The following is a 22,024-nucleotide window of genomic DNA, read 5'->3' as shown; positions in this document are numbered from 1 at the left end:
GACGTTGAGTTCAATAATTTGTACGGCCCTTGAAGGATGTTGTAAAAATTTAAATGGCCCTTGAGAGGAAAAAGGTTCCCCACCCCTGATCTAAAAGCAATACATTTCAAGTTATAGACCCAAAACACGACTGAAGTCTAGGTTTGGATCCATGAACTTACTGTGTTGTAGACGGAGTATGCAGAGAGGACGCTGAAGAGAGCCTGCTGCCTGCACACAGGAACAAGAGGAGGTTAAAGAACATTTCTATGATGTATGTCCTGAACTGTTTTCTATTAATAGTCACCATAGAGAAAGTCGGCCATAAGAGGTGTTACCTTCAATGAGAGACATTTAAAAAATATATATATTATTGTTAGATGTTGATGGCGAACCCAGAAAGGGAAATACAGCTAATAGGATCTAAACAAACAAATAAATAAACATGGTGAGACTCCTAAGATAAGAAGGAAATAAAACAGGCAAGCTACGACAGAATAAAAAAAATGAACAAATGTATTTTTTACAGATGAAATACATTTTAAAGAAGACAAAAAGAAATCAAAAATCAAATAAATATAAAGAAAACAGACAAAACTGAACACAAATGCAAGGTCTCCTATTCTACTCTTTTTCAACAATATGATTGGTTTAAGAAAAAAAAGTGACCTTTGATACACAAACAAAGTAGAATAAAGAACATAGGTTATAAAACATACAATACATCCCAACACATAGATACACCTGAGCAGAGACCAGAGCTGCAGAGCTGCTCTCTGTTTCTCATTTCTTCAGGTCCGCTGAGCTCCTGCTGAATATCTGAGTGTTTCCGGACCCTCAGTTTTCCACTGAGCCGGCCTGTGGTGAGTTAAACTGCCGGTGACTTCCCTGAGTGACGGATCAGGTTCCCCAACACCCCCCCCTCAAATAAAATCTCATGTGACTGCGGGGTCGCTACACTACACATGTGCAACACGTTCTAAATCTAAACTGTGGTTAGGACCATGATGGGTAGAGGAATGTTAAGAGACATGGAAACTGCAGTTTGTTCTTCAGGGCTTTTAGATTCAAATGTAATCTTTCAATATGTGTTCATGTGCAATAGCAGCTGTAATAGAGAGATGCAGTTATGACATATTTCCTAGTGGACCCTGAAGGCAGCATACCCCATGTTCCCGGCACAAAAAGCCAATGGGATTTTCCCATTTCACCCATAAAGTGAGTGCTGCTCCACCTGAGAAGAAAGGATTCGGACTGAAATGTGTTTTTATCTCTGAGACCCACTTGACTCCGAAGCGATCCATGAACATCACGTGGTTCCTAAAGGTGCGGTTGATGTCCAGGTCGATCTGTTTGATCTCAGCCGAGCACAGCAGCGCCTGCGCCTTCATTTTCTGACAAGAGACAACCAAAAATAATTTGATAGATTCAAATATATACGTATATACCTGATCTGTATTTGATGACAGGTTTAAGTTTTCAGATAATGCATTTTTTATTAACCATCATTATCTATTTTAATTATAGAACAAGCTGACCATTATTTCCTGGTTAATTTACAAGTAACTAAAAAGCATTTTAGAAAACACTTTTTATTTGTTTTATCTCATATCTACATCAATGGATATGTAAATCTATCTAATTCATTACAGATTTTACTGTTTTATTTTTATTCGTGTAACTTGTTTTTATATTTTGTAATTTTATTATAAACTTTCAAATATTTTGGAGTGTAAACGTTTTTTTGTTGCATTTGTGGAAAGTGTTTTAAATTAACTGATTAGATATTTACACATGTATTGTCGAAGTAAACATTGTAACGTTGACACAAATGTACCTCCATAAAGTGTGTACAGTATGTGAGTGTGACTGTTTGTTAGTCTGGACTAGGGATGCCAGTGATTATTCGATTTTTCGAATATTCGTTACAGTCTCCATAAATGAAAATTATTTTTAAAATTCGATTTTATTTATATATTTTTTTATTATTATTTATGTACGAATAATCGATTAATATTTGCCGGGGCTGTCCGATTTTCGAATTTGATCATGGTCAGTTTCTGGCATCCCTAGGACCCCAGGAAGAATAGCCAATGCCAATAGTTTAAACACAAAGACTCTTGTTAGACACATGTCCGCCATCTTCTCCTTTTTGCATGATATCTAAACTCCTCTCACACACTTCCTGCTAACATCAATCACATGATGTTATTAAAGTCCACACACACCTCGTATTTCCCCTCGTTCTCCTTCTTCTGCCGCTCCACGTCCAGCATCAGCGCCCAGGCTCGGCCTCTCAGCTGCAGCGGGACGCCTTTATACACACGCTTCACCATCTGAGACATCATACACACAAAGAGAATCTCAAATAAATAAACAGACGGTGTCGGTATATCTAAATCTGCGGAGAGTTACACCTACAACCAAATCCACAGGAACAAAAAACATTTAATTTTGAAACTATTTCACTGAGCATACAGATTAGTAGGTTTGTGTCTGTGTGTGCGTGTGTGTGTGTGTGTGTGTGTGTGTGTGTGTGTGTGTGTGTGTGTGTGTGTGTGTGTGTGTGTGTGTGTGTGTGTGTGTGTGTGTGTGTGTGTGTGTGTGTTTAGAAATAGTAACTGCTCAGATTAAAAACAGGATTTTACATTTTAAAATATAATTTTTTGGCAGCTTCTACTGGCTGCAAAAGCGTGGAAATGGTTCATTTAAATCCTCTGAAAATACTCAAATTAGTACTTTCATTTTATTAACGTTTCCACAGTTACCATTTGTCTCCATCATTGAGCGACAAAGTGTTTATACCCAGGAACAGAGCTCCAGCTGTACAGTAAGGATGGAAATGTTCACATTCACACAAACTGCACACAAATAGATGAAATAGATAGAAGGAAAACCCAATGACTGTATCTGTCCTTGTAAGCTTTTTGTAGGTTTGTAAATGTTGTAAATTAGGTTTTCCTTCTCCAAATATCTCCTAGTTTCATATTTTAAGAGTGACGTTACAAAAGGCAAGCCTCAGTTAAGTGTAATTTGACTGTTGACACAGTTGTGGTGAGCAAATGGAAACACGAAAACACTTTACATACTTGTCAGCAATTATGTGCAGTTTCCAAGAAAATGATGGTGTGTGTGTGTGTGTGTGTGTGTGTGTGTGTGTGTGTGTGTGTGTGTGTGTGTGTGTGTGTGTGTGTGTGTGTGTGTGTGTGTGTGTTGTTCCTCACCCTGTCACTGTTCTTGTATTTGTCCCACTTCTTCACCATCTTCAGCCACTTCTCCACCCTCTCGATCTCCAGCTGCTTCCTCTGAGGTGGAGACAGAAACAGGTTATCACTCAACAGTACTAATGCAGGTTCTAAGGGTGTAGCAGCTAATGTAATTATAATGTTACTTATCAGATTCACTAAGGTTAGATCAACTCAAAATAAATTAGTTTAATTGGAGGGCCGCCGTTTGCTTGACTTTCCTCCTTTTCTTCTAACTGCAAAAACTTCTGTGGGACTCAGGTGGAAGTCCATTCCTTGGTGTGTCTTCGTATTCAGAACAGAGAGGATTCAGAACGTACCCTGTTGTCAGGAAACTTGCATTTAATGATAACGGCAACATATGTGCAACGGCAGTGAATTTCCCCCCACATAGAAAGCTGTGTTTAGCATTTTAGATGTGACTGTAGGTCAATATAGAGTGGTGCTGAGATTACGTATTTCTGTGTCTGGGCGTGATTACGTTTAGTTGTCTCCTTTGTTGGACACCTGGTTTTAAATTCACCAGTGTTGTATTTATTGATGTATTTTATGTCGTAGAACAAAACGTTAGAATTTCTTCAGCTTGTGTTAACACAGGCCTTTATTCAAGCTGACAACCAAAAACCCATTCAAAAAGCCACTGACTCCAGACCAGGGGACAGGAAGTGATACAATTCGGACTTATTTCAGGTTTTAGGACTCATTCCTGCTCCACTCTGTTGACACCTGACACCTGATCTCCTCCTTTACCTTTTCCTCGTGTGCCGTCGGGGCCGGCAGCTCGTCTTCACTGAAACAGAGTAAGAACCGTCAGAGACTCACAGGGAGCTGCTGTCTGCATGTGAGCAGAAAACAAATCACCGACTCACTGCATGAAGCCGAAGCGGTCGATGACTTTGTAGATGCTGAAGTCGGGATCTTCCCAGGGGTCGATCTGCACCCCGCCCTGCCTGCCCTGCACACACACACAGATTTACATTTACTTTAACAAAAACATTTGGGGGCATTTTTAAAGCATTTATGGAGTTGTGTTTCTGTCTCTCCTGGGACATGTCTCCATGCTTTAATGTTCAAAAAGCTCTTTATTGTTCTCATACTGCCTGTTTTCACCCTCTGTCTGAAACCAGAGCCCAGTCTGCTCTGATTGGTTAACTGGCCGGCTCTGTTGTGATTGGTCAACGGCTTAGAGATGTCCCGCCCCTTAGCCTATCACTTACAATGTGTTGGAGAATTAGCCAATAGAAGAGGGAGTGTTAAATAGTGATGTTACTATGTTCAGGATGTAAACAAAGGAGAGGCGTTTCAGGCAGGGGGGGTGGGGGGGGGGGGGGGGACTTTGAGATGCTAGCCTTTACAGTCCCTTTACACAGAAACATAGATAACACACTACAGGAAAGGGAAAACCCCCAAAAGCACAATGTGGCCTCTTTAATTGCACTTCACACACGCTTGTAGTGACAGCTTGCACTAAAGGCTTTAAACACACAGATAAGTCGCCCAGCTCTCTCCGGTCCAACCCAAACACACAGAACCCGCATGACTCAGCACAAAGTTCAGGAGTAATGTTTGTGTGACGGAAAATCCATTCAGACTCCACTCCGGTCTCAGTGTTGATACAATGGAGCGGAGCTGATCCACAGAGAGGATTCTCACTCTGCAGGAATAATAACGCTGCTGAGGGATTGGCTGACTTCCAGACAGGCAGCCAATCAGAAGCCTCCTCTCAGTGTGGAAAAGGAAGGGGGGGAGGGGGTGAGTCTGCACAGAGAGTGATGTCAGCGTCAGGAAAGTGAGACGGCTAAAAATACTTCCTCACTGAGTTGTGTGTGTGCGTGTGAATGTGCGTGTGTGTGTGTGTGTCTGACGTGTGTGTGTGTATGTGTGCGTGCGTGCGTGCGTGTGTGTGCGTGTATGTGTGTGTGTGTGTGTGTGTGTGTGTGTGTGTGTGTGTGTGTGTGTGTGTGTGTGTGTGTGTCTGACGTGTGTGTGTGTATGTGTGCGTGCGTGCGTGCGTGCGTGCGTGCGTGCGTGCGTGCGTGCGTGCGTGCGTGCGTGCGTGCGTGCGTGCGTGTGTGTGTGTGTGTGTGTGTGTGTGTGTGTGTGTGTGTGTGTGTGTGTGTGTGTGTGTGTGTGTGTGTGTGTGTGTGTGTGTGTGTGTGTGTGTGTGTGTGTGTCAGAGTGATACAGGAGGAGATCAGAGTGTTTAATGTGACTCTGGCATGCTGATTTAATATTACTGAATTCAAAAGTAGGATTTAATGAATTCATTGATTTAAAAGACATTAGAAGAAACATATTTTCATGTTTATGGAATTGACTAAAAAGATATGCACTAAATCCTGTATTTTGTCAATATCTTCCACATTTAGTGAGAACACCTTAAATGCAATATGCACATTTCCCACCATTTTGTAAAAAAATAGTACTTGCATGTAAAAAGTGCAGGAGTTGCATCTTCTGTTGTTAATATATATGCATTATATATTTGCAACAATGTTAATTAACCCTTAAATGGTTTATATATCCCTCGAGATACAACCATTTGACAGAATGTGTCAATGTGCAACATGGGTACAAAAAAGCTGTATCATGGCTCAGTGTGTGTGTGTGTGTGTGTGTGTGTGTGTGTGTGTGTGTGTGTGTGTGTGTGTGTGTGTGTGTGTGTGTGTGTGTGTGTGTGTGTGTGTGTGTGTGTGTGTGTGTGTGTGGCCGATTTTTTACCCAGAGTTCTCCCTGGGTCAACAGTGTTCTGCTCTGAGCTCTGTGCATGTGCCGGAAACACAGAAGTCACGATGAGCGGGACCTCAGCCAGAGGCCGGAGGTCGCTGTCAGCTCGATGTCTGGCAGAGTGTGACAGCTCGGACTCGGATAGACGCAGCGATCCCCCCCCCCAAAAAAAACACTCCTACCCCCCCCCCCCCCCACACACACACACCACAAATGAGGCTATATTTAACCTTTGGCTGCACTCAAAATACTGAATGTACTCTTCTAATATCAGAGTACGATAACAAAGGCCCAACGTAGCTGTGTACGTAACCGGATGTATGATTACATAGAAAAAGCTCAAACGAGACGTTTCTTTTTAAGGGGGCGGGGTCAATAGGTTTATCTGCTAAATAATCACCAGGATAATGATTGACTGTATTGCCAGAAATCTACTTTCACTCACAGAAAAATGTATAACTTGCTACGTCTCTCAGCCAACTACTACTCAAGCAGCGTGCGTTATGCCATCATCTACAACATACAAACAACAAGCATTCATACTTCAATATGCAGATAAAGTGAAAGTGCAGGAATATATCGGTTTAAGTCAAATATATATGTTTGAATGTCTCCGCACCAGCACCTCTCTCTACGTCTACGTATGTATGATGACAATAAAGACATTCTGATTCTGAGCACATCCAGGCTTTTATTTTTAAACGAAATATAGTTTGTGTCTTTAATGAGAGTATGAGACCTGAGCATCCAGGCTTTATTTTGAAATGTTTGAATGACGTTCGAGCGTGTCATGATCTTTGATAACCTTTGCAGAGATCATCCAAGCTTTTATTTTGAAGTTTCTGAATGATGTTTGCTTTGTCGATCATGCACAATGACCGGTCACTGCTCGGCAGATTTGGAAAAAAGAACTAGAAATTATTAATGTTGAGGGGATTTCCGGACTACAGTTAAAATTGCGTTTCGGATGATGTGCGTTCTGTAAAGCAGAGAGGACATGACATCCTCTTTAGTGTGCTTCGACACAGGTAGAAGTGAGCCAGGTACAAGTATTCAGACAAAATGGCTGGTGCATCGGAAAGTATATATATCTAAAACAGGATGATGTTATTGGATCTCATCGGTATGACATCCAGGTATTGATCATGTAATTGTTAGTTGACTACATTCACACGAAGACTCAGTGAGGAGACTCAAACTGAGACCCAGACGTCTCTTTTTAGTTTTCGTTGTTCTCTTTACGTCTGGTTTCAATGTTGGTTTCAGTGTAAGGGGGGATTGAAAACTCTCCATATCAAACCACAGGCACAAACATATTATTACACAACGTGTTATTAATGCTCCCACACACACCCACCCACACACACACATTCTCAGTGTATTCTCCTCCACACATGCACTGAAGCACACACACACACACACACACACACACACACACACACACACACACACACACACACACACACACACACACACACCACAAAACACACACACACACACAAACCACAAAACACAGACATCTGAATTTACGCTGTGGTCCTCCTCAGTGTGTCTGTTCAACACAGAAACACAGGAGTGTGAACTCTTCCTCCTACACACACACACACACACACACACACACACACACACACACACACACACACACACACACACACACACACACACACACACACACACACACACACACACACACACACACACACACACACACACACACACACACACACACACACACACACACACACACACACACCGCAGCAGGTAGAGTAGCTGAGGCACACATATGCACATTATCTGGTTGTTTAGTAATCAGTATTTCTTTAGTTTCTTTAAATTAATATCAGAATAAGATATCTTTATTAGGGTTTCATGAAAGTTACTCCATTATAGAAATAGATAAAATAAAAGCTCAGTAAAAAATATATAGAATAACATAAGAAATTAAAGTAAAGTGTCCAATAAATAATAAAAGAAAAAATACAAATATTTATTTAAACAAAATAAATTAAAGTAAAAAATAAAAAGATTAAATTAAATAGTATAAAGTATGTTTATAAATATAAGAAGTTATAGTGTGCAGTTTACAAAATATATAAAATAAAATGTAAATTAAAATAAAATGTCAAATATAAATGGATTATTAAGATTTCTGAATTTGACAGATGAAGGGGTTGGCTGATGGTAAAGTAGGATCTAGTTCCAGAAGAATACATACAATATAAATATATCCACCAGATTCTTTTCCACCTGGTGTGAATTGAATAAGATCCTGTTGGAACACAGTTCAATCAAATAAAAGACGCTGTTCTCACCGTAGCATATTTCAAGATGATGTCAGCACGTTCCTCTGCGATTAGAGTCTCGATGTCTTTCTTCATGTCAATATCTGCAGAGAGAGGAGAGAGCGTGAGCTGCAGAACAACAACAACTCCACATGACTCAGGAGGAACAGCTGATGGATGTGGGAGGATGAGCTGAGAGAGACTGAAGCAGTGACTTCATCACAACGGCAACTCGGTTATAAAGAGCCGCGTGCAAAATGCAGTCTGTCGCTTTCATGCAAAAGCCCTCATGATATCTGAGCAGGAAACAGAGCTGCAGAGAATCACACGCCGAGAGGTCAAATACTAATATAATTGTTTTAAAAGATAAACGGCAGCAAGTCAAAAGTCTGTCCGGTTTTACTTTATTAACCTGTTTCTTTTTTTTGTACCTTCTTACTTTAACTTGTATAAATATTTGTATTCTATTTTAATTGATTGGACATTTTAATTGAACTAATATTAAAAGAATATATAACTTAATTGTATTTTTTTTTATTGCAAATCTTGTTTTTTTATGTTCTCTTTAACTTATAATATTTATAAGAATATTTTTTATTTTATTTGTATTGTATTGGACATCTGGACTTTAACTTATGTTTATCTAAAAATATGTATTTATTTTTATTTTTGTATTAGACATATTAACTTTACCTTATTACATGGCTTAGTTGAATACTCGATTCTGATTGGTCAATTCAGAACACGTGACACGTTGTTAATACCGAACAGACAGACCGCTGTCAAGCACTTATTGACCGTTTTTAAGGACGCTCACATCTGCACAAACAAGTCCGTTCGATTTAACTGTATAAAGTTTGGCCGAAAACTTACAAGACAAGAGCGACAAGAAAGCAGCGGAGAAGTAACGGGCAGAAATCCTCCTTTTTACGCAGCGGTCCAGACATAGACATCAAACGGCGACACATATTCAGTTGCCAGTTACTTTGGCATTAGGGCAGGGATATCTAGATACTTTCCAAGGTTTGACATAATGAATTGTGCTACTTTTAAAGCAAGCAGCGATGTTTTCAAATCTGTAATAAAAAAGCTCCTCAAAAACGCTATCGAAGCAGTCCCTGCCGTTGCTACGTTAGTTCAAAGGGTAACAACGGACTATTTTTCTTAGCGGATGGTGTCAATTTAAATCAATACAACTATTTTTTAAATCAATAAAATCATTTTATAAATCCATAAAAGCATTTCAATTAATATTGGGAGTCATAGCGTTACTTTGTTGAGAATGTGGCCATGTAGTAAGCGGGATAATGTGCAGCGACTTCATGCCGATCTAGATCCCTCCGCTTCGCGTCGGGCTCCTAATCAACCTGTCGGGGTTCTTTTCCCCATAATGACCGCGTCGCAGCACATTAACCCTTACTTATGACATGGTTTAGTTGAATACTCGATTCTGATTGGTCAATTCAGAACACGTGACACGTTGTAGTAGTACAGAGACCGCTGTCAAGCATTTATTGACCGTTGTTAAGGACGCTCACATCAGCAGAAAGAAGTCTGGTCGATTTAACTGTTTGCTTGTCTTTAGTTTTCCGTTGTCTCCCGTCTGAGAGCAACATGGAGGATCGTAATATTCATTTGAATATTTTTGGAGAGCACAGTAATTTGGATGAATGGTTAGTGGCTGATGAGTCTCCAGTGAAGAAAATAAAAAAGACAAGAGGGACAAGAAAACAGCGGAGAAGTAAGAGAGGCGAAAAGTATGTTTTTATAAATATTTCCACTTTTTTTTTACATTTCTTACTATATGGGACGTACTGAGGAGCACCTGAATGCACCACAACATCAGAGCTTTTTGAATATATATATATGAATATAGGGTGTATTCACCCTGTATTCATATAGGGTGCATCAACATTTGGTGATGCGTTCAGGGTCCTGAGTGGGCAGCGTCCGGCAGGTTTGTCCATCAGACAGAAACAGGAGAGAGCTGCAGAAATATAATCACCCTTAGAAACATAACTTTCCCTCTGACGTCATCTCCCGCATGTTGATGGAGATTTGCTGCTTTTATGTCATATTAATGTCAATATGTGGCGGTTTGATCAAAACAAGACATTCAGAGACATCTCCTTGGACTTTGAGAAACTGGGACGGACGTTTATTTGTTTACTATTTGCTGACTTTTCAGAACTTTCTCACATTCTTCAGATATTTTTCATGAAAATTTTCTGACGTGTTTTTTAGAAAGGTTTCGATGAGACCCTCAGAAAATACTAGGGATGCACCGAATATTCGGCCACCGAAAATTATCGGCCGAAAATGGTTAAAAAGGCCCTTTCGGCCGAAAGGGTTTTAGCACCGAAAAAATATCACCGAATGTCAGAGAACAGGGTTAGATTGATGATTTATCCGGGTGTTTTGATTTCAAGTGGTGGAGTAATCCCGAAGTGGTGAAAGTCTTTGCAGTTACACCCCCTCGAGAAATGTCAGCTGAACACATTTTACAAATCGCAATCCGCGCCTCTTTCTCTAATATTTTGACATATTTCCAAGCGGCAGACATGTTGGCTGTGAGCCAGCCGCGAGCATGGTCGCGCGCCGCGCTTGTCGCCGCGTTTTGATTACGTCATCACAACAACACGTTAGGTCAAGGGTCGGCAACCCCTGGCACGCGTGCCATCGTTGGCACGCGGAACCGTAACCAGTGGCACGCGGAACCGTAACCAGTGGCACGCTAGGAATAAATGTGCAAAATATTTAAATGTAGGATCCTGAACGAGACCGCTGCCAGAGCGCGTCTCCCCGTTACGTGCAGAAGGAAGCCATGCACGCAACGCAGCCCCGCTCTCTTTAACTCCAGGCGATTTGCTGCTGCTTTCCACTGTGGTGTAGTGCTGTTCATTTCACCACGGAGGAACGCACTTCACAAATTGCAGTAGCCATAATGAGCTGTTTTGGGGAAAATGTTGAAGTGCTTTCTCATCTGCATGCCAAATGACCTCTTTCACAGCAATTGGGAGATATGCACAACGTTTTATTTACGGTAAATTGATTTACGACTCCTGCCTAAAGATTGTTTTAATCAGTGACGGAGCAGGCCCGGTAGACAATGGCAGATCCGCTACCTAAGAAATCTAAAATAAATATTCGAACATTCCAGCCCTCGTGGACAGAAGAGTGGGGTTTTGTGTTTCAGAAGGACCGTGCTGTGTGTACTTTATGTCTGGAAAATGTTGTCTGTCGGACGTCAAGTGTCAAACGGCATTTTGAGACCAAACACAAGACAACTTTCAAGGATGAGGCAGACAAGGCTGAATCCATAAAATGTGCCGTGTCTGGTTATGGGAAACAGGCAAACACTCTCAAAGCCTTTACCACTGCTAACAATGATTCTACCGAAGCAAGCTATCGCATTGCTCATTGCATCGCGAAACATGGAAAGCCATTCACTGACGGTGAATATATTAAGGAGGCTTTCCTCTATAGCTCAGAGGTTTTGTTTAATTCCTTACCAAACAAAGAGACAATAAAATCAAGAATAAAAGCAATTCCAGTGTCAGCCAGATCTGTTGAACGACGCATTGAGGAACTGGCAGAAAACGTTTGTGCGCAGCAGACAGCTGGTTTGAAAGAAGCCACGGTATTCAGCGTTGCACTGGATGAGAGCGTGGACGTGAACGACATACCACGCTTGGCAGTCATGGTAAGATACTGTGATTCGACTGTAAGAGAAGAGCTCTGCTGCTTAAAACCAATGCCTGAAACAACAAAAGGTGAGGACATAGCCAAAGTTTGTATGGAGCATTTTGAGGAGCGAGGGATTGACATAAGCAAGATTTTTGCAGTGACAACAGATGGCGCTCCCGCCATGGTCGGGCGAAACAAGGGAGCGGTCACATTAATTGAGAAACAAGTCGGTCACCCCATCATGAGACTCCACTGCATAATACACCAAGAAAACCTCTGTGCAAAGATGTCAAATTCAGATCTTAACGAGGTTGTGGCCACAGTGATGAGGATTGTTAACTTCATAGTTAAGCGATCTGATCTGACACACCGACAGTTCCAATCCCTGCTGGAAGAAATGGACAGCTCATACAAAGATCTCCCTCTCCACTCGGCAGTTAGGTGGCTAATCTGTGGAACGGTTTTGGAGCGGTTTGTTGGCTGCTTTGATGCCATAAAGGCCTTCCTGGCTGAAAAGGGCCAAGGGGCAAGACTTTCCAGAGCTCGAGGACGAGAAATGGGTCGTGAAACTTATGTTTCTCACAGATATTACTGGACACCTCAACGAGCTCAATTTGAAACTGCAAGGCGCAGGTCAAACTGTTTTGGACATGTTTGACACATGGAAGGCTTTTGTTGGAAAGCTGGCAGTTTTTTCAGATGATGTGGCCACCTCCACTTTCCGCTACTTCACCCACTTGAGGGAGCTGTCCACGCAGCACAGCCTCAGCACAGCTGAAATATGCAAATACATCAGCGAGCTGGAGTCGGAGTTTACAACACGATTCGGGGAATTTCAGAAGTATGGACCCATGTTCTCTTTCTTGATCAAACCCGAAAGCTTTGATGGACATGAACTGGATGTATCTGTGATAGGCTGGCTGGATACACAGGACGTGATGATGCAGATGATTGAGCTGAAGAGTTCAACACTGTGGATGACGAAGTTTGCGGAGTTGCGGAAACAGCTGGAAACCACGGCAAGACATGATCACAGCTCTTGCATCTTCACCTGTTGGATATCTCTACCGGAGAAGTTCAGCTGTGTCAGGAAAATTGCATTGGCTTTGCTGACAGTCTTTGGCTCAACATATCTCTGTGAGCAGATATTCTCGCACATGAAGAGCGTGCTCAGCCCCTCCCGCAGTCGTTTGACAACTGACCACTCTGAAGCTTGTGTGCAACTTAAAGTGACAAAGTACGATCCACAGATAATGGAGCTCAGCAAAGGCAAGCAGGGCCAGGGATCACATGGACTGGTTTATTTGTAGCACACATGACTCTGTTTATGTGTAGCACACATGGTTTTGCCTAATGGAGCTCTTTGTCCCGGTCTCTTTTTTCTTCTTCGATGTGGATATTTTTATAAGCATAGCAGCATTGTTATATAGTGCTCATATTTCTGTTTGTTACATTTAATTCCCTTTTTTAACATTTGCTGCCCTTGCAAAACGTTGTATATGAGGGAGTCTCATTGAAAGCAGTATGCTGAAATGGCAACTGTGCATGTCATTTGTTACCACAGGGCTTTAAACAAATTACATACAGAGATTTGTTAAGTTTATTGCTGAAGCATTGTTGTATAGTGCTCATATATAATTTCAATGTTCTGATTATGGGAGAAAAATGTTTATTAAAAATGTTGCTATGTAGGTTGCCTATATGGATGGAATAAAATCCGATGGAGATAAAAAAAATGGAAGTGGTGTCATAATTAAGGTTAATGTTGATATGGCACACTTAGGGCTGCCCCTCCCGCTCGCAGAGGGAGCCTCATCTGATGTGTAAATGCAGCGCACCTTTATATATATATATATATATATATATATGCGGATATAAGAGTCCGGTTTGCGATGAAAATGATGGGCACGCTGATTAACAAGAACATTTCAAAATGGCACGTCATATCAAAAAGGTTGCCGACCTCTGCGTTAGGTTATCAAACTTATAGGTGCATTTGTTGTTGTTGAAGGCCTGGCTGTTACAGTCTTTATTTACACTAGTTTGTTGTAGGCCTACTGGCCTAGATGTTTATGCAGTTTTAAAGCACCTTGGCTTTGTTCTGAATGCACTTTGTTGTAGTTATCCTACAGAGAAAAGAAAATGCACTTGACTTGGAATTAATGTACTGTATGCATTCAAAAGTGCTGAATAAATGTTTTATGGACCCATAATAGTGATTATTATTTAAGCTAAGTTTTGCCATAATCATGTCTTTTTCCATAATCAGCTAGCTGAACAACATTGGTAAAAAATGTATACATTATATATATATATATATATATATTTTTTTTTTTTTTTCTATTAATCATTTTCGGCCTTTCGGCATTCGGTTTTCGGCCAACTGTTTCCTATTTTCGGTATCGGTTTCGGCCAAGAATTACCCATTCGGTGCACCCCTAGAAAATACTATTCTAAATTGTGTTTCTTTGCCTCTTAAATATGAAGATGTGCTGCTTTTCTCTGTTTTAAGTAAATATTTTGGGGTTCTCCACTGACAAAACAAGACGTTTACAGACATCAACATGTAATATGAGAAACTGGGAGGGACATTTTTTTATATTTTCTAACATTTTAGAGACCAAAAATCTCTTTAAAACATCCTTACACTAGCTAAAAGGCTAAAGGCTAAAAAACACGATGCAGTGCAATAAACCGCCTGCATGGCGTGACATGGCACAATTTGAATAATGACAATCCCAGCAGGAGTTGTTGTTGAATCCTCCCCAACACAAAGCAGCGAGGGGATTAACCTCGCTTCACCCTAAGGCTCCGTACGGATCAACACCGGAGAGGTAATCTGGACACGCACTGCACCTGGATTAGGAATATCTGCAGAGTGAGATTACACAACGAGAGTGTGTTGTTCCCGAAGAGGAACAAAGAGATGTGAGGGTCCATCATAATGTGCATGGTCTGTCATCTCAAAGCATGACAGGGCAGCGGTGTGGTCCCGTAAATATAAATAATAATAAAGCTTTATTTATATAGCACTTTTCATACAACACATGCAGTTCAAAGTGCTTTTACAGGATGACACATCACAAATTAAAAATACACAACAAGAAATTCCACTCAGATTATTTGTTGAGAACTTTAAAAGGTACATGCAGCGAAATGTAACATTTGATCAGGTTAACAGAAACAAGAAGGTCAAATGTATGATAATACAAATAAAATAAATAATGCTTTCTCTCTGACAGATAAGGCACAAGACAACTGAGTTGATGCTAAAATATAAAACCCCATAAAACAAAGTTAAATGTTTTTATAATGACTCTCACTGCCTGAACGTATCACAGGTCAGCACCGCAAGGCTAACTATAGGGTGCTAAGGATCATTCTAATTTAAGTTATGAGAGCAACCAACTTGGCGATAGCTAGCTTAGAAGCTAAACTATGTTAGCTATAGGTATATAGATAAAAGCTTAAAATACAAAGGTTATTAAATCTCTAACAAAGGTCTTATCTCATTACAGAATTTGAAAGTGTTTTTTAGTTTAAGTCTCCATTGAATACATTACTGATATTTTGCGTTTTTATCTCAATGTATTGTTTATTTTAACCACCAGCAGAGGAATGTATACGTCTGTGAAGCTGAAGATTTCTACATCTATACGTTTCTATACTGAATAGTGACAACTATTTATAAATATCAACAAATATATATTTTTTAATTACAGGTTGCACAGTTTACTGTTAGCTGTCCCCTATGTGTATACATTATAAACTGGTCACCACTGATGGCAACCACAGGCAGAGAATTGGTTCCAAATGTATCAAAAATAATATTAAACTCAAGTCTTAATCTGTGTCATATTCAGTTTTGAAGCACGATACCAGATTGTGCCATGAACACTCGGTACTTCAAAGCACTGTGATAATTAAAAACAAGAGAAATGGTATGAATTCATGCTTGGTCCCAGACTGAGTGTCTCGATGTGGGTTAACGCTAACCAGGTGAATAATTCAGTAAGGTGCAGAGATGGAGGTCAGTGACACAGGTAAAGAAAGAGAGGACGATGGCTTTACACTACAAAAACTTGAAACCTTGCCAAGTATATGTGTCTAATATCTAGTCAGAGTATGTCTCTACACCTGATATAATACACACTAACTTCAGAAGGGACACTGCAGTGAGATATCGGGTCTTGTTTTTAGACAATGCATCATCTCAAAAAATCCTATTTTGAGTTGTATCTCAGATGAAACATATTTTTTTACATATGTATTAGAAAATCACCAACTTACATATTTGTAATATTGTAACAACATTTCCTGATTCTGATCAAATAAAGTTCAAAATGAGTTCTCCCAGCTAATTACAAGATCTGATTAAACGGCTTGTTTTCATTATTGTTTCACTTGTTTTTGGAGCTGCATTTTTTCCACTGTAGTCCGCTGCTGGGATGCAAATCTTTGATTTTAAAACAGAATATATTATCTGTTCTTCTGCAGGGCTGCAACTGATAGTTTATTTCACTAATGGTTCATCTGCTGAAGTCAGAAAATGTACAGAAATGTCCAGGACTAGTTCCCAGAGCTCAAAGTGACGTCTTCCAATGTCTGAACAAGACTTAAAAACACAAAGATATCCAGCTTAGTAAAACACACATTTGTTTTAAATGTTAAAGCACCTTACTCTCTACAGAAAGTCCAACACTCCAGTCCCAGTGATGGGAAGATATAGATCCTGATTGTGCCTTTTCATGGAGAGTTTGTGTGATCTGTGTTTAAGAGACATTTCCCCTTTAAGTTAGGATGATTTATTCTCTATTGTCAGACTACCGATGGGTCAATGCAAACCCAGCATTTGGATCTTGACTCTTGAGACACTAACATAACGTTTAAATTCCTTCAGGCCAAGATTGAATCCATCATGAATGTGGGAAGTGAAACTCCATCAGTGTTTTAGAGCTTCTTGCAGCTTCTGTGCGCAGAGGGTCACACAGAAAGGTTACAGCAGTTTAAATATGAGCTGTCATCTGAAGCGTATGGCAGCGGCTGCATGTGGTCAGTCTGTAAATCACTGGGGGGGAGAAGGGGGGAGAAGAGACTGAAACTACAAACTACATCACAGAGTGGAAACTTGGGATTGTTTGAGATGTTACATGTGGGAAAAATGTATTTCATTTTCCCATTTGCTGTGAATTTAAGCTAAAGCTGAAAAAACCGAAGTCAGCTGTAGAGTTTGCTGCTCAGACGCTAAAGTACTTTACATTTTTACAAGGTAAAACAGCTCCAGGATGCTGATTGATTCAACATCATACCATTTAAATCACAGCGTACATTCTTGTTAAAGTTATATTAAGTGTGGCTGCAACGAGTGGTGGATGAAGTATTCAGATCCTTCACTTAGGTAAAAGTACTACAGCAATGCATAAATACTCTATATAAAAAGAAACTGCATGAAAAATCCTACTGAAGCAAAAAGTACATTAGCAAAATATATTAACGTATTGACATTATTAACTGGTATTTTATTTTGTCAAGTCCACTATTGCATGTGTCACTGTTAAAAACATGCACGAATCCAATATAAGCTTCCTACTGACTTTATTATTATTATTTGTTATAAATACAATTAACCATCACTAGCAATGTATTTTCTGTTAGACAATTAGTTCAATAATCAGTGAATTTGGACTCAATAAGTATTTTGGTTTATTTTTAATGCATAATTGTTATTTTCCAATCGTAAAGTGGTGCTTTTGCATTATTCTTGTCGTGGACTAACTAGTTACAACACTTGTATTAAACGTCAGGGACAACCCTGGTTCCCTGTTAAAATGTTAAGTGTTAAAAACATAAACAGTGAGAAGTAAATTCAGTGTGTTTGGCAGCAGCTTTTACTGAATACTATTAATAATAATCATTATTATTATTATTATTAGCCCCTGCATGCTCAGCCTCTTGGTAGATTAGTCAATATTGATGGTTTTGGGCTTAAATCGGGTTTTAATTCATTTGTTGTGCTTTTTCCACGCTGACTGAACGTATTACAGAGAATATGAACACATCGCTGGTAAACAAAACATTGTGCATGATTCTTTGTGGAGGATTTCATATAATAACAAAGGGTTTGAGTCTACTAGGAAGGTACAGCACTACTTATCGGCTCATCTTTGGTGCTGTGAAATAAAATAAATATTGAGAAATAACTTCAGTGTGTTTTGCAGCAGCAGCTTCCCGCAGGCCTGATGCTGCCTTCAGTGCCCCATCAGAGCGACCTACAGCCGGGCAGTGATGGATAAAGGATGTTCCTGCAGACTACTGACACTACAGACACATTTCACCGACATCCAGCGCCTGAAATAACACCCAAAGAGTCGCTTTCTGACGGTAAACAAACCCCCTAGTCTCCGGTGGGACGAGCCTCGCTGCCGTGATTTCAGACGGGGCTACATCATCACGCAGGAAGACCCGTTTTATTCTAATGAGAATAATAAACAAAAAGCATGAAAAACGTGGAAATTAAGAGTGTTATTACCGTGTTTCTCGGGTGTATTTCTGCGCTATCCGTGCAGGAACACAGCTCCGGTTCCTCTGGGCATTCTCCGGTGAAAGTGCAGAACAAACCACCCGGGCTGACAACAATAGCCTTCAATCCATATGTTACACACACACGCACACTCTCTCACACACACACTCTCTCTCTCTCTCTCTCTCTCACACACACACACACACACACACACACACACACACACACACACACACACACACACACACACACACACACACACACACACACACACACACACAGACAGTCACTGTATAATAAGACAGAGAAAGCTCCAGGTCCAGGACGCACTGAGCAGGCGCCGCAGCGTGGCACCAGTTAGCCGAATGAGAGCCGTGAAATCCGGCCTTAAAGAAACAGGAGCCCCGGGGGAGGAGAACCAGCCCCCACCCCGACTCTCCTGCTGAAACAAGGCCGCTCAGGGGCTCTGTTCTTCCTTCTTCTTCCGCCATCTGCTGGAGAGACACCGGTAGTGAAGCTCCATACAGAAACTCTCCCCTCCAAACATCAGTCAGAATCAGAATCAGGTTTATTACCAGGGCCCTTTCTCATTTCACTAATTTCCTCTCGACTCCTCGAATCCTCGGTCCTCCGGTAGTGACCCGGAAATGGATTTCAGCGCGCCATGTTGAAGGACATTTAATTTCTCTAAATGCACTTCGAGGACCGAGGATCGAGCATCTAGGAGGCTCTCTGGAGGAGCTATAATCGAGGATACACTGATGAGTCCTCCGCAATGTGAGAGCATTTCGTCGCGATCCCAACTCCTCTATTACCAACGTTCAGGGAGCTCTATGCAAGTCTATGGGACAGGGCGTCCCATAGACGTTGAAAACGGACTTCCAAGGGGTACCCTGTACGTAATAGAGTGACGGGGAGGGGCCCTGACCGTCCGTCAATATGTGACGGGTTAGTGAGAAAGTTGTTCCTATCCCCTAAACCTCCAGGGATGTAGGCCTACACAGTTTAATACTGGCAACTTCTTATTATGGGAAATACGAAAACGTCTTTTAAAACTACAACTCCCAGTAGAGACGTGCCATAGAGCATGTTGCAAAACACACAATAACCAGCATGTGTAGCTCTGGGGACGGGGTGAGGGAGGGGGGGACTGGGTGGACCCGTTCAAATCCAGTTTTGGACAGTCTGCCGTGGTTACATCCCATTTCAAAGTGCTGTTCGACGCTCGGCGTAACCCTTTTTTTTTTTTTTTTTTTTTAACAGATATTGCTCCAGATAACAAACCGTACATCAAAACATGTAACAACAAACAACTATACAAAACGTAACGGGGGAGGGGGGGGGGGGGGGGGGGGATGCAAGGATGACTTCCTAAGACAGCTGATTGTGACATACACAGGACATTACATACACAATACATTATACATTACACAGGAGATGCCATATTGACAGGGTTAGATAGGAGAGCTGCGGACAGTGAACCGCAATCCTCCTGTCTCCCCTCAAAATCCCCCAGCAGAGAAGCTGCACGCTCCATGTTCAGTAGGTCCAGATACTCCCTCAGCCATGAGTCCCTAGTAAAGCAGGCTGGTTTGCGTTCCTTCCAGTTTAATAGGATGAGTCTTTTTGTGGCTAAACAGCCCAATGTCCAGAGCCGATCGGTAGTCCTTGCAGGATTGCCATCTGGTTTGAGACCCAGTAGACATGCAATGGGACATGTAGGGAAATTAACTTTTAACGATTCAGACAATAAGGATATTACTTCTGACCAAAGTTTTTTTACCGCTGGGCATTCCCAGAGTAGGTGCAACAATGTACCTCGCTTGCCACATTCATGCCAGCATAAATCTCTGTGTTTATTGTCCATCTTGGTACTTAAAGTGCCTCCTCCTGCAGAAATACAGGGGTTACTCCAAATGGGGCAAGATGGTAAAGAGAGCCCCTCTATGTTGAGTCTCCTGTGCAGTTGCTTTACAATAGAACATGAAAAGCGGATGATGGTATTATCCATTGAGGGTGGTGGTTTTGGGCAGTACCACATTGATGCCAGAGATATGACGCTCGGCGTAACCCTTGGCGCACACTCAAACATTCAATCACAGAGCTTGAGGACTGTCACAGGGGTTGCGTTCCAATAATCAAAAAATCAGCTCCTAAGTTCTAACCCTATCTCCTATTCCTTGACCTCTGAGTGAAATGTGACAGGGTTAAGGGATAGTGGATAGGATAATTCAAAAGGATTTAGGAGAAGAGACTGCGGTATACTTTAGAGAATCCGACTGCCCTTTCAATATCCAACATTTTTATGATGCGCCAGCGGACGTCATGAATGTGCGTCTGCTGCTGTGGGGAAACTATGGAAACTACAGTTTTCTATAGCGGACTACAACATGGATGTATAATAAGAAGGAGGGACTACTGTCAACTCATCTGGAGACTCTGCACCATGCTCTGATGCTGTTGTTTTATGCTTTCTGAACGTGGACAACAGAGAAACATATTCTTCATGACCAAAGTTGGAATTGAAATAAAAAAGGAAAGTGAAACTTATGCTCGTCACCCTCTCCCTCCGGTCCACATTAATACAAATGATCCCAATACGTATGATTGTATGAACTATGAAAATATCTTAAAATCAATAAAAATGTATTTATTATAAACGTTAGTCTTTAACATCTATCACTGTGTACATCACCATTCAAACATCTTTTAAAAGTTGAACAAACCCCACACAGCTCAGTGAAATGTTGACTTTATTTGATCATTTCAGTAAAAACTAACGTTCATATTTCTCTTTTTGATTATAATACTGATGAACGTTCAGAACAAAGCACTTTGGCAACTTACCACATACGTTTTAAAATGCTTAATAAGCACCGTAACTTTCATGATATAATTTCTCCGTCATAATCGGTTGTTTCTGTGAACGGCCGACTGTTGAGAGACGGCAAATGCTGCGGCTGCAATGCATTGTGGGGCAGCATTTTCTCCTCTCCTTTTGGTAAGGGAGGTCCAGTGGTTCCTAAGCTAAAGGAGGTTATAAAGGAAGTTTGAAACCTCCTTTCCTTTCATTTAGAGAATTGGAACGGCACTTATCATGGCTGCTACTGAGGGACTTCCGGGTCATTTCACTTGGTTAGGAAGGTTCCTAAGCTAAATGGACTATTGGAACGCAACCAGGGTTTATCAAGCGAAGCGGAGAGAATACTTACTTCCGGGTGTAAAATTCTCTAAACTTAAGCAACTACTATGAGCTGCTCCGACCCTCGGTCCTGACGGACTCCAACTTGTGATCAAACAAATAAATAAACACAAGGATAATTATGTGTTATTGTTGAGTAAATAACAGTGTGTGGTTTAGAAAAGAATACAAAATTAGAAGGAAAAAACGATGAAACAATACAGATTTCAGTATTCTGAGCCCCTACTCTCCCCCTGACTGACGGCAACAAAAGTCCTACATTATTCAATTAAAGTAAAGAAGTAAAAACAAAACTGACTCAAGGGGTACCCTGTACGTAATAGTGACGGGGAGGGGCCCTGACCGTCCGTCAATATGTGACGGGTTGGGAGTGAGAATGTGT

General features: G+C 41.0%; 1 protein-coding gene across 2 annotated transcripts in view; it reads right to left on the bottom strand.

Annotated features, from left to right (window-relative positions):
• The window catches only part of LOC307028237 (USP6 N-terminal-like protein), a 31,616-nt gene extending 12,807 nt beyond the window's left edge, over positions 1–18,809 (bottom strand). The window contains exons 1-9 of one of the 2 annotated variants that reach the window (XM_079663091.1): positions 18,450–18,809; positions 8,264–8,337; positions 7,482–7,542; positions 4,094–4,179; positions 3,975–4,014; positions 3,204–3,284; positions 2,208–2,315; positions 1,264–1,373; positions 162–210 (exon numbers count right to left, since the gene is read on the bottom strand). In XM_079663091.1, the coding sequence (XP_079519217.1) occupies positions 162–210; positions 1,264–1,373; positions 2,208–2,315; positions 3,204–3,284; positions 3,975–4,014; positions 4,094–4,179; positions 7,482–7,542; positions 8,264–8,271 (543 nt within the window). In that variant the 5' untranslated portion in view covers positions 8,272–8,337; positions 18,450–18,809. The remainder of the gene's footprint in view (positions 1–161; positions 211–1,263; positions 1,374–2,207; positions 2,316–3,203; positions 3,285–3,974; positions 4,015–4,093; positions 4,180–7,481; positions 7,543–8,263; positions 8,338–18,449) is intronic. The other variant, XM_079663092.1, reaches the window with a different exon arrangement.
• Between the last annotated feature and the right edge of the window lie 3,215 nt (positions 18,810–22,024).

This window comes from Notothenia rossii, assembly GCF_949606895.1.
Source record: "Notothenia rossii genome assembly, chromosome: 2".
NCBI classification, from domain to species: Eukaryota; Metazoa; Chordata; class Actinopteri; order Perciformes; family Nototheniidae; genus Notothenia; species Notothenia rossii.
Note: the sequence above shows the minus strand (reverse complement) of the source record. Positions and strands in the feature narration are given on the sequence as shown.